Source organism: Dendrobates tinctorius, unplaced genomic scaffold, assembly GCF_039654945.1.
Source record: "Dendrobates tinctorius isolate UK_male_01 unplaced genomic scaffold, ASM3965494v1 ptg000332l, whole genome shotgun sequence".
Lineage (NCBI taxonomy): Eukaryota > Metazoa > Chordata > Amphibia > Anura > Dendrobatidae > Dendrobates > Dendrobates tinctorius.
Genome location: NW_027361998.1, coordinates 8,288,495 through 8,301,488, shown reverse-complemented (window position 1 = coordinate 8,301,488; position 12,994 = coordinate 8,288,495). Strand labels below are relative to the sequence as shown.

The 12,994-nt window shown below is 49.2% G+C and overlaps 1 protein-coding gene across 1 annotated transcript in view; it reads right to left on the bottom strand.

Moving 5' to 3' along the window:
* The window catches only part of CLU (clusterin), a 36,179-nt gene that overhangs the window by 10,799 nt on the left and 12,386 nt on the right, over window positions 1-12,994 (bottom strand). Inside the window, exons 3-4 of the mRNA XM_073561970.1 lie at window positions 10,787-10,935; window positions 10,446-10,616 (exon numbers count right to left, since the gene is read on the bottom strand). Of these exons, the coding sequence (XP_073418071.1) occupies window positions 10,446-10,616; window positions 10,787-10,935 (320 nt within the window). The remainder of the gene's footprint in view (window positions 1-10,445; window positions 10,617-10,786; window positions 10,936-12,994) is intronic.

The following is a 12,994-nucleotide window of genomic DNA, read 5'->3' as shown; positions in this document are numbered from 1 at the left end:
GGATCAGTACTGTGAGCAATGGGGACCAAAAGGATCAGTACTGTGAGCGGTGGGGACCACAAGGATCAGTACTGTGAGCAGTGGGGACCACAAGGATCAGTACTATGAGCAGTGGGGACCACAAGGAACAGTACTGTGAGCAGTGGGGACCACAAGGATCAGTACTGTGAGCGGTGGGGACCACAAGGATCAGTACTGTGAGCAGTGGGGACCACAAGGATCATTACTGTGAGCGGTGGGGACCACAAGGATCAGTACTGTGAGCAGTGGGGACCACAAGGATCAGTACTGTGAGCAGTGGGGACCACAAGGATCAGTACTGTGAGCAGTGGGGACCACAAGGATCATTATTGTGAGCAGTGGGGACCACATGGATCAGTACTTTGAGCAGTGAGGACCACAAAGATCATTACTGTGAGCAGTGGGGACCACATGGATCAGTACTGTGAGCAGTGGGGACCACAAGGATCAGTAGTGTGAGCAGTGGGGACCACAAGGATCAGTACTGTGAGCAGTGGGGACCACAAGGATCAGTAGTGTGAGCAGTTGGGACCACAAGGATCAGTACTGTGAGCAGTGGGGACCACAAGGATCAGTAGTGTGAGCAGTGGGGACCACAAGGATCAGTAGTGTGAGCAGTGGGGACCACAAGGATCAGTACTGTGAGCAGTGGGGACCACAAGGATCAGTAGTGTGAGCAGTGGGGACCACAAGGATCAGTACTGTGAGCAGTGGGGACCACAAGGATCAGTAGTGTGAGCAGTGGGGACCACAAGGATCAGCACTGTGAGCAGTGAGGACCACAAGGATCAGCACTGTGAGCAGTGGGGACCACAAGGATCAGTACTGTGAGCGGTGGGGACCACAAGGATCAGTACTGTGAGCAATGGGGACCAAAAGGATCAGTACTGTGAGCGGTGGGGACCACAAGGATCAGTACTGTGAGCAGTGGGGACCACAAGGATCATTACTGTGAGCGGTGGGGACCACAAGGATCAGTACTGTGAGCAGTGGGGACCACAAGGATCAGTACTGTGAGCAGTGGGGACCACAAGGATCAGTACTGTGAGCAGTGGGGACCACAAGGATCATTATTGTGAGCAGTGGGGACCACAAGGATCATTACTGTGAGCAGTGGGGACCACAAGGATCAGTAGTGTGAGCAGTGAGGACCACAAGGATCAGTACTGTGAGAAGTGGTGACCACAAGGATCAGTACTGTGAGCAGTGGGGACCACAAGGATCAGCACTGTGAGCAGTGGGGACCACAAGGATCAGTACTGTGAGCAGTGGGGACCTCGAGGATCAGTACTGTGAGCAGTGGGGACAAGGATCAGTACTATGAGCAGTGGGGACCACAAGGATCAGTACTGTGAGCAGTGGGGACCACAAGGATCAGTAGTGTGAGCAGTGGGGACCACAAGGATCAGTACTGTGAGCAGTGGAGACCACAAGGATCAGTACTATGAGCAGTGGGGACCACAAGGATCATTACTGTGAGCAGTGGGGACCACAAGGATCAGTAGTGTGAGCAGTGGGGACCACAAGGATCAGTACTGTGAGCAGTGGAGACCACAAGGATCAGTACTATGAGCAGTGGGGACCACAAGGATCAGTACTGTGAGCAGTGGGGACCACAAGGATCAGTACTGTGAGCAGTGGGGACCACAAGGATCATTACTGTGAGCAGTGGGGACCCCAAGGATCAGTACTGTGAGCAGTGGGGACCACAAGGATCAGTACTATGAGCAGTGGGGACCACAAGGATCATTACTGTGAGCAGCGGGGACCACAAGGATCAGTACTGTGAGCAGTGGGGACCACAAGGATCAGTAGTGTGAGCAGTGGGGACCTCGAGGATCAGTACTGTGAGCAGTGGGGACCACAAGGATCAGTACTGTGAGCAGTGGGGACCACAAAGATCAGTAGTGTGAGCAGTGGGGACCACATGGATCATTACTTTGAGCAGTGAGGACCACAAAGATCATTACTGTGAGCAGTGGGGACCACATGGATCAGTACTGTGAGCAGTGGGGACCACAAGGATCAGTACTGTGAGCAGTGGGGACCACAAGGATCAGTACTGTGAGCAGTGGGGACCACAAGGATCAGTAGTGTGAGCAGTGGGGACCACAAGGATCAGTAGTGTGAGCAGTGGGGACCACAAGGATCAGTACTGTGAGCAGTGGGGACCACAAGGATCAGTAGTGTGAGCAGTGGGGACCACAAGGATCAGTACTGTGAGCAGTGGGGACCACAAGGATCAGTAGTGTGAGCAGTGGGGACCACAAGGATCAGCACTGTGAGCAGTGGGGACCACAAGGATCAGCACTGTGAGCAGTGGGGACCACAAGGATCAGTACTGTGAGCGGTGGGGACCACAAGGATCAGTACTGTGAGCAATGGGGACCAAAAGGATCAGTACTGTGAGCGGTGGGGACCACAAGGATCAGTACTGTGAGCAGTGGGGACCACAAGGATCAGTACTATGAGCGTTGGGGACCACAAGGAACAGTACTGTGAGCAGTGGGGACCACAAGGATCAGTACTGTGAGCAGTGGGGACCACAAGGATCAGTACTGTGAGCAGTGGGGACCACAAGGATCATTACTGTGAGCAGTGGGGACCACAAGGATCAGTACTGTGAGCAGTGGGGACCACAAGGATCAGTACTGTGAGCAGTGGGGACCACAAGGATCAGTAATATGAGCAGTGGGGACCACAAGGATCATTATTGTGAGCAGTGGGGACCACAAGGATCATTAATGTGAGCAGTGGGGACCACAAGGATCAGTAGTGTGAGCAGTGGGGACCACAAGGATCAGTACTGTGAGCAGTGGTGACCACAAGGATCAGTACTGTGAGCAGTGGGGACCACAAGGATCAGTAGTGTGAGCCGTGGGGACCACAAGGATCAGTACTATGAGCAGTGGGGACCACAAGGATCAGTACTATGAGAAGTGGGGACCACAAGGATCAGTACTGTGAGCAGTGGGGACCACAAGGAACAGTACTGTGAGCAGTGGGGACCACAAGGATCAGTACTGTGAGCAGTGGGGACCAGAAGGATCAGTACTGTGAGCAGTGGGGACCACAAGGATCATTACTGTGAGCAGTGGGGACCACAAGGATCAGTACTATGAGCAGTGGGGACCACAAGGATGGGTAATATGAGCAGTGGGGACCACAAGGATCAGTACTATGAGCAGTGGGGACCACAAGGATCAGTACTATGAGCAGTGGGGACCACAAGGATCAGTACTGTGAGCAGTGGTGACCACAAGGATCAGTACTATGAGCAGTGGGGACCACAAAGATCAGTACTATGAGCAGTGGGGACCACAAGGATCAGTACTATGAGCAGTGGGGACCACAAGGATCAGTACTATGAGCAGTGGGGACCACATGGATCAGTACTGTGAACAGTGGGGACCACAAGGATCAGTACTATGAGCAGTGGGGACCATAAGGATCAGTACTATGAGCAGTGGGGACCACAAGTATCAGTACTATGAGCAGTGGGGACCACAAGGATCAGTACTGTGAGCAGTGGGGACCACAAGGATCAGTACTATGAGCAGTGGGGACCACAAGGATCAGTACTATGAGCAGTGGGGGCCACAAGGATCATTACTGTGAGCAATGGGGACCACAAGGATCGGTAATAAGAGCAGTGGGGACCACAAGGATCAGAACTATGAGCAGTGGGGACCACAAGGATCAGTACTATGAGCAGTGGGGACCACAAGGATCAGTACTATGAGCAGTGGGGACCAAATGGATCAGTACTGTGAACAGTGGGGACCACAAGGATCAGTACTATGAGCAGTGGGGACCATAAGGATCAGTACTATGAGCAGTGGGGACCACAAGGATCAGTACTATGAGCAGTGGGGACCACAAGGATCGGTACTATGAGCAGTGGGGACCACAAGGATCAGTACTGTGAGCAGTGGGGACCACAAGGTTCATTACTGTGAGCAGTGGGGACCACAAGGATCAGTACTATGAGCTGTGGGGACCACAAGGATCAGTACTATGAGCAGTGGGGACCACAAGGATCAGTACTATGAGCAGTGGGGACCACATGGATCAGTACTGTGAACAGTGGGGACCACAAGGATCAGTACTATGAGCAGTGGGGACCACAAGGATCAGTAGTGTGAGCAGTGTGGACCACAAGGATCAGTACTATGAGCAGTGGGGACCACAAGGATCAGTACTGTGAGCAGTGGGGACCACAAGGATCATTACTGTGAGCAGTGGGGACCACAAGGATCAGTACTATGAGCAGTGGGGACCACATGGATCAGTACTGTGAACAGTGGGGACCACAAGGATCAGTACTATGAGCAGTGGGGACCATAAGGATCAGTACTATGAGCAGTGGGGACCACAAGGATCAGTACTATGAGCAGTGGGGACCACAAGGATCAGTACTATGAGCAGTGGGGACCACAAGGATCAGTACTGTGAGCAGTGGGGACCACAAGGATCAGTACTATGAGCAGTGGGGACCACAAGGATCAGTACTATGAGCAGTGGGGGCCACAAGGATCATTACTGTGAGCAATGGGGACCACAAGGATCGGTAATAAGAGCAGTGGGGACCACAAGGATCAGCACTATGAGCAGTGGGGACCACAAGGATCAGTACTATGAACAGTGGGGACCACAAGGATCAGTACTATGAGCAGTGGGGACCACATGGATCAGTACTGTGAACAGTGGGGACCACAAGGATCAGTACTATGAGCAGTGGGGACCACATGGATCAGTACTGTGAACAGTGGGGACCACAAGGATCAGTACTATGAGCAGTGGGGACCATAAGGATCAGTACTATGAGCAGTGGGGACCACAAGGATCAGTACTATGAGCAGTGGGGACCACAAGGATCAGTACTATGAGCAGTGGGGACCACAAGGATCAGTACTGTGAGCAGTGGGGACCACAAGGATCAGTACTATGAGCAGTGGGGACCACAAGGATCAGTACTATGAGCAGTGGGGGCCACAAGGATCATTACTGTGAGCAATGGGGACCACAAGGATCGGTAATATGAGCAGTGGGGACCACAAGGATCAGTACTATGAGCAGTGGGGACCACAAGGATCAGTACTATGAGCAGTGGGGACCACAAGGATCAGTACTATGAGCAGTGGGGACCACATGGATCAGTACTGTGAACAGTGGGGACCACAAGGATCAGTACTATGAGCAGTGGGGACCATAAGGATAAGTACTATGAGCAGTGGGGACCACAAGGATCAGTACTATGAGCAGTGGGGACCACAAGGATCAGTACTGTGAGCAGTGGGGACCACAAGGATCAGTACTATGAGCAGTGGGGACCATAAGGATCAGTACTATGAGCAGTGGGGACCACAAGGATCAGTACTATGAGCAGTGGGGACCACAAGGATCAGTACTATGAGCAGTGGGGACCACAAGGATCAGTACTATGAGCAGTGGGGGCCACAAGGATCAGTACTATGAGCAGTGGGGACCACAAGGATCAGTACTATGAGCAGTGGGGACCACAAGGATCAGTACTATGAGCAGTGGGGGCCACAAGGATCATTACTGTGAGCAATGGGGACCACAAGGATCTGTAATATGAGCAGTGGGGACCACAAGGATCAGTACTATGAGCAGTGGGGACCACAAGGATCAGTACTATGAGCAGTGGGGACCACATGGATCAGTACTGTGAACAGTGGGGACCACAGGGATCAGTACTATGAGCAGTGGGGACCATAAGGATCAGTACTATGAGCAGTGGGGACCACAAGGATCAGTACTATGAGCAGTGGGGACCATAAGGATCAGTACTATGAGCAGTGGGGACCACAAGGATCAGTACTGTGAGCAGTGGGGACCACAATGATCAGTACTGTGAGCAGTGGGGACCACAAGGATCAGTACTGTGAGCAGTGGGGACCACAAGGATCAGTACTGTGAGCAGTGGGGACCACAAGGATCAGTACTGTGAGCAGTGGGGACCACAAGGATCAGTAGTGTGAGCAGTGGGGACCACAATGATCAGTACTGTGAGCAGTGGGGACCACAAGGATCATTGCTGTGAGCAGTGGGGACCACATGGATCAGTACTGTGAATAGTGGGGACCACAAGGATCAGTACTATGAGCAGTGGGGACCACAAGGATCATTACTGTGAGCAGTGGGGACCACATGGATCAGTACTGTGAACAGTGGGGACCACAAGGATCAGTACTCTGAGCAGTGGGGACCACAAGGATCAGTAGTGTGAGCAGTGGGGACCACAAGGATCAGTGCAGTGAGCAGTGGGGGCCACAAGGATCAGTAGTGTGAGAAGTGGGGACCACAAGGATCAGTACTGTGAGCAGTGGGGACCACAAGGATCATTACTGTGAGCAGTGGGGACCACAAGGATCAGTACTGTGAGCAGTGGGGACCACAAGGATCAGTAGTGTGAGAAGTGGGGACCACAAGGATCATTACTGTGAGCAGTGGGGACCACAAGGAACAGTACTGTGAGCAGTGGGGACCACAAGGAACAGTACTGTGAGCAGTGGGGACCACAAGGATCAGTAGTGTGAGAAGTGGGGACCACAAGGATCATTACTGTGAGCAGTGGGGACCACAAGGATCAGTACTGTGAGCAGTGGGGACCACAAGGAACAGTACTGTGAGCAGTGCGGACCACAAGGATCAGTAGTGTGAGCAGTGGGGACCACAAGGATCAGTACTGTGAGCAGTGGGGACCACAAGGATCAGTAGTGTGAGCAGTGGGGACCACAAGGATCAGTAGTGTGAGAAGTGGGGACCACAAGGATCAGTGCAGTGAGCAGTGGGGGCCACAAGGATCAGTAGTGTGAGCAGTGGGGGCCACAAGGATCATTAATGTGAGCAGTGGGGGCCACAAGGATCAATAATGACATCAGTATGGACCTTGGTCTTAAGTGTAGAGTAATATACCGTTGTTGTAGTGCTGCATATACAATATTTATTCCTTCCAAAGACCTTACAAAGGACCAGGGTCTTGTGAAGGATAGGCATTTCCGGCAGCTAAATAGGAAAGGGTTCTTTACAGTTAGTGCAGTCAGACTGTGGAATACCGACCACAAGAGGTAGTAATGGCCGGCACTAGATCAGGATTTATAACAGGGCCGAATGCTCATCTCTCTAATGCTATTGTAGGTTCTAATAAAACTAGCGATAGAAAATGTATAACTGGTGGAGAAAGGCTGATCTCAATGAACTCTGTCTTTTTTTAACCTATTAACTATACAACTATGACTTTGTTCTGGAAATGTATATAACCGCAGTACGTTTTATGACCACCACGTGGCACTACAGAGAATTACATTGTGTTTTAGGTGCTAGATCCTTCCAATAGCATACCTTGTGGTCTGGTGTGGTATTGCACTGCTGTATCACCAGCATCCAGAAGATGGCACTGTGCAATGTTACATGTAATGTAACACTTGGCTCCAGCTTTATCTTTTTCAGTGTAGTTATCTACAGTGGCTTGCAAAAGTATTCACACCCTTGCCATTTTTCATGCTGTGCTACCTCGCAATCTAGAATTTCATTTATTTTTTTTTAAGGGTTGGCGTCAGGTCATGTGAAGAACATGCCGACAACTGTGAACATTTGGTTTTCTTTTTATTGTGAAGCAAACAACAAATAAGACAAAATAACTGAGAACGTCATTGCCCATAACTATTCACTCCCCTAAAGTCAGTACTTTTTAGAGCCTCCTTTTGCAGCAATTACAGCTACAAGTCGATTTGAATAAGTTTCTAAGAGCTTTCCACATCTGGTCACTGGGATTTTTGGTCATTCCTCAAGGCAAAAGTGATCCAGCTGCTTCACGTTAGATGTTTGCTCTGGTGAAAAGCGATCTTCACGTCTGACCACAGATTCTCCACTGGAATAAGGTCTGGGCTGTGACTCGGCCACTCCAAAATATTTACATGTCTCCCCTAAACCATTTGAGTGTTGCTTTGGGTCATTGTCTTGTTAGAAGGTGAACCTCCGTCCCAGTCTCAAATCACTGACAGACTGAAACAGGTTTTGCTCAGGAATATCCCTGTATTTCGCACCATCCTCGATTAGGACCATTTTCTCTGTCCATGATGCTGAAAAACATCCCCACAGCATGATGCTGTTTCCACCATGTTTCACTGTGAGGAAGGTATTCTTGGGGTGATGTGTTGGGTCGGTTTGACACCAGACATAGGGTTTACTTTGGTGGTCAAAAAGTTCAAATTTGGTCTCCTCTTAAAACAGCACCTTCCTCCATACATGTGGGGAGTCTCTCACGTGTCTTTTGGCAAACTCAAAATGAGCCTTACAATTTTTGTGTATAAATAAAGGTTTTTTCCTGCCCACTGTTCCATAAAGGCCACCTCTATGGAATGTACGGCTTATTGTGGTCGTATGGACATATACTCCAGTTTCTGCTTGGGAACTCTGCAGCTCCTTCAAGATTACCTTTGGTCCTCTCTGATTAATGCCCTCCTTGCCTGAGCTGAGAGATTGGGTGGTGCTCTCTCTTGGAAGGTTTCTTGGGGTTCCATGTTCTTTCCATTTGATGGTAATGGATTTAATGGTGCTCTGGGGATCATCAGAGGTTGGGAGATTTTTTTTATAACCCAGCCCTGAGTTCTCAGCAACTTTGTCCCTGACTTGATTGGAGATCTCCTTAGTCTTCATGGTGTTGTTTGGAGATCTCCTTGTTCTTCGGAGTGTTGTTTGGAGATCTCCATGGTCTTCATGGTGTTGTTTGAAGATCTCCTTGGTCTTCATGGTGTTGTTTGGAGATCTCCTTGTTCTTCGGAGTGTTGTTTGGAGATCTCCATGGTCTTCATGGTGTTGTTTGGAGATCTCCTTAGTCTTCATGGTGTTGTTTGGAGATCTCCTTGTTCATCAGAGTGTTGTTTGGAGATCTCAATGGTCTTCATGGTGTTGTTTGAAGATCTCCTTGGTCTTCATGGTGGTGTTTGGAGATCTTCTTGGTCTTCATGGTGTTGTTTGGCGATCTCCTTGGTCTTCATGGTGTTTGGAGATCTCCTTGGTCTTTGCGGTGTTGTTTGGAGATCTCCTTGATCTCGATGGTGGTGTTTTTAGATCTCCTTGGTCTTCGTGGTGTTGTTTGGAGATCTCCTTGGTCTTTGTGTAGTTTGGTGATCTCCTTGGTCTTCATGGTGTTGTTTGGAGATCTGCTTGATCTTCATGGTGGTGTTTGAAGATCTCCTTGGTCTTCGTGGTGTTGTTTGGCGATCTCCTTGGTGTTCATGGTGTTGTTTGGAGATCTCCTTGGTCTTCATGGTGTTTGGAGATCTCCTTGGTCTTTGTGGTGTTGTTTGGAGATCTGCTTGATCTTCATGGTGGTGTTTGAAGATCTCCTTGGTCTTCGTGGTGTTGTTTGGCGATCTCCTTGGTGTTCATGGTGTTGTTTGGAGATCTCCTTGGTCTTCATGGTGTTTGGAGATCTCCTTGGTCTTCATGGTGTTGTTTGGAGATCTGCTTGATCTTCATGGTGGTGTTTGAAGATCTCCTTGGTCTTCGTGGTGTTGTTTGGCGATCTCCTTGGTGTTCATGGTGTTGTTTGGTGATCTCCTTGGTCTTCATGGTGTTTGGAGATCTCCTTGGTCTTTGTGGTGTTGTTTGGAGATCTCCTTGATCTCGATGGTGGTGTTTTTAGATCTCCTTGGTCTTCGTGGTGTTGTTTGGAGATCTCCTTGGTCTTTGTGTAGTTTGGTGATCTCCTTGGTCTTCATGGTGTTGTTTGGAGATCTGCTCGATCTTCATGGTGGTGTTTGAAGATCTCCTTGGTCTTCGTGGTGTTGTTTGGCGATCTCCTTGGTGTTCATGGTGTTGTTTGGAGATCTCCTTGAGCTTCATATTGGTGTTTGGTTAGTGTTGACTCTTGTTAATGCTGTTGCAGTCTCTGTGGCCTTTCAGATTATTTAAAGTGTATATACTGACAGATGTGGCAAAAGGGATGAATACATACTGTATGCACATGCAAATTTTTCGGTATTTTCTGCCATAAATGTAATTTGTGCCTATATTTTTCAAACTTCACATCACACACAAAGCGGATTACAAAATATTTACACACAGGTTGCGATGTAACAAAAGAGGTAAAAAGCCAAGGGTGTGAATACTTTTACAACTCACTGTATTTCATGTCACATTCACTATTCATTGCCATTTAAAACATTGGGAGATCTGGTTGACGCCTCCTGCATAATTGCCAAAATCCATCTCTAGGATCGTAGCTTATCACATATCACATCCCCCACCTCAGTATATGGTCCCTTAAGAAAAAAAAGTAAAATCTTATATTAAAATACAGATGTGGCAGAGCTGAGTCAGTGTGATAGGAGCAGTGTGACGTCACCAGCTCTGCTACGTCTGTAAGTCATGGTGTCATATTATAATCCCACCTGGCGTCCGACCAGTCCGGAGCCGCTGCGGCACGTCTTGGAATAGAAGCGGACGCAGGAGTGCTTCAAGCAGGGCTTACACTCCTCCCACAGCGCCAGCACCGTCTCATTGCAGAGCTCCTGATTGTCCGAAAGCTGCTGCTCAGATTCAAGGGCGTCTTTGAGGGCGTCCTGAAAACAAAGCGATAGGAACAATGACATCAGACAGGTGGGGTCACAGATACCCCCTGAAATTCTCTTCGCAGACTGTGACCCTCCCATATGATCAGTGCTCTCCCCTTCTGAAACCCTCTGTGCTGCTGTGATCATCAGGACCCTGGTTCCGGTGGGTCGGCACTGACCTCCTTATTTCTCTTGGTTTCCTCCAGGGAGCGCAGTATCTCCTGGTGCTCCTGTCCAGTCTGGTCCATAAGCAGCTTCATCTGTCTCACTCCGTTCATGGCGCTCTCGAACTGGGTGGTGATGTACTTACTGCCCTCCTCCGAGACGTCTGCATTGGAGAGATGTAGCAGAGCTGAGCGAGGCACCAGCATTTGTGTCACCTACTATTTTGGAGCTATGTGGAATTTTTCAATAGATGGCAGCTGCATTGTTACTCCTTAATCGAGTAAAGATAATAATTGTATTTTTATGCCATTTTCATATTAGGACTTTTTAGATTCTGACCATGTTGGAGGAAATGTTAAAAATAATTTTCTTTGTTTCTTTTTTATATCTTTATCTTAAAAGCTCAAAGAATCACTGAGATATTCATTATACTATAATATTGCCACACAATGCATTATTGTCATTTTCATATAGTGAATAACAACATTTGGATCCTCGGGGGCGGAGCTACAGGTGGGGTTTGCACACATGCTGTTATTTCTTGTTTTGCTTTCTTTCTGTTTTTGTTTAGTTTTTCCTTTTGCCTTTGATGTGCTGTACCTGTGATGTGTTGTACCTGTGGTGTGCTGTACCTGTGATGTGCTGCACCTGTGATGTGTTGTACCTGTGGTGTGCTGTACCTGTGGTGTGCTGTATCTGTGGTGTGCTGTACTTGTGGTGTGCTGTACCTGTGATGTGCTGTATCTGTGGTGTGCTGTACCTGTGATGTGCTGTACCTGTGGTGTGCTGTACCTGTGGTGTGCTGTACCTGTGGTGTGCTGTACTTGTGGTGTGCTGTACCTGTGGTGTACTGTATCTGTGATGTACTGTACCTGTGGTGTGCTGTACCTGTGGTGTGCTGTATCTGTGATGTGTTGTACCTGTGATGTGCTGTACCTGTGGTTTAGTGTATCTGTGATGTGCTGTATCTGTGCTGTGCTGTACCTGTGGTGTGCTGTATCTGTGATGTGCTGTACCTGTGGTGTGCTGTATCTGTGGTGTACTGTATCTGTGATGTACTGTACCTGTGATGTGCTGTATCTGTGATGTGCTGTACCTGTGGTGTGCTGTATCTGTGATGTGCTGTTCCTGTGGTGTGCTGTACCTGTGATGTGCTGTACCTGTGATGTGCTGTACCTGTGGTGTGCTGTACCTGAGATATGCTGTACCTGTGATGTGCTGTATCTGTGGTGTACTGTACCTGTGGTGTGCTGTACCTGTGGTGTCCTGTATCTGTGGTGTGCTGTATCTGTGGTGTGCTGTACCTGTGGTGTGCTATATCTGTGGTGTACTGTATCTGTGATGTGCTGTACCTGTGGTGTGCTGTACCTGTGGTGTGCTGTACCTGTGGTGTACTGTATCTGTGGTGTGCTGTACCTGTGGTGTGCTGTACCTGTGGTGTGCTGTACTTGTGGTGTGCTGTATATGTGATGTGCTGAACCTGTGATGTGCTGTACCTGTGATGTGCTGTATCTGTGATGTGCTGTACCTGTGGTGTACTGTACCTGTGGTGTACTGTATCTGTGATGTGCTGTACCTGTGATGTGCTGTATCTGTGATGTGTTGTATCTGTGGTGTGCTGTACCTGTGATGTGCTGTACCTGTGATGTGCTGTACCTGTGGTGTGCTGTATCTGTGGTGTACTGTATCTGTGATGTACTGTACCTGTGATGTGCTATACCTGTGATGTGCTGTACCTGTGGTGTGCTGTACCTGTGGTGTGCTGTACCTGTGATGTGCTGTATCTGTGATGTGCTGTACCTGTGGTGTGCTGTACCTGTGATGTGCTGTACCTGTGATGTGCTGTACCTGTGATGTGCTGTATCTGTGGTGTGCTGTATCTGTGATGTGCTGTACCTGTGGTGTGCTGTACCTGTGATGTGCTGTACCTGTGATGTGCTGTATCTGTGGTGTGCTGTACCTGTGATGTTCTGTACCTGTGATGTGTTGTACCTGTGGTGTGCTGTACCTGTGGTGTACTGTATCTGTGGTGTGCTGTATCTGTGGTGTGCTGTATCTGTGGTGTGCTGTACCTGTGATGTGCTGTACCTGTGATGTGTTGTACCTGTGGTGTGCTGTACCTGTAGTGTGCTGTATCTGTGGTGTACTGTATCTGTGATGTGCTGTACCTGTGGTGTGCTGTATCTGTGGTGTGCTGTACCCGTGGTGTACTGTATCTGTGG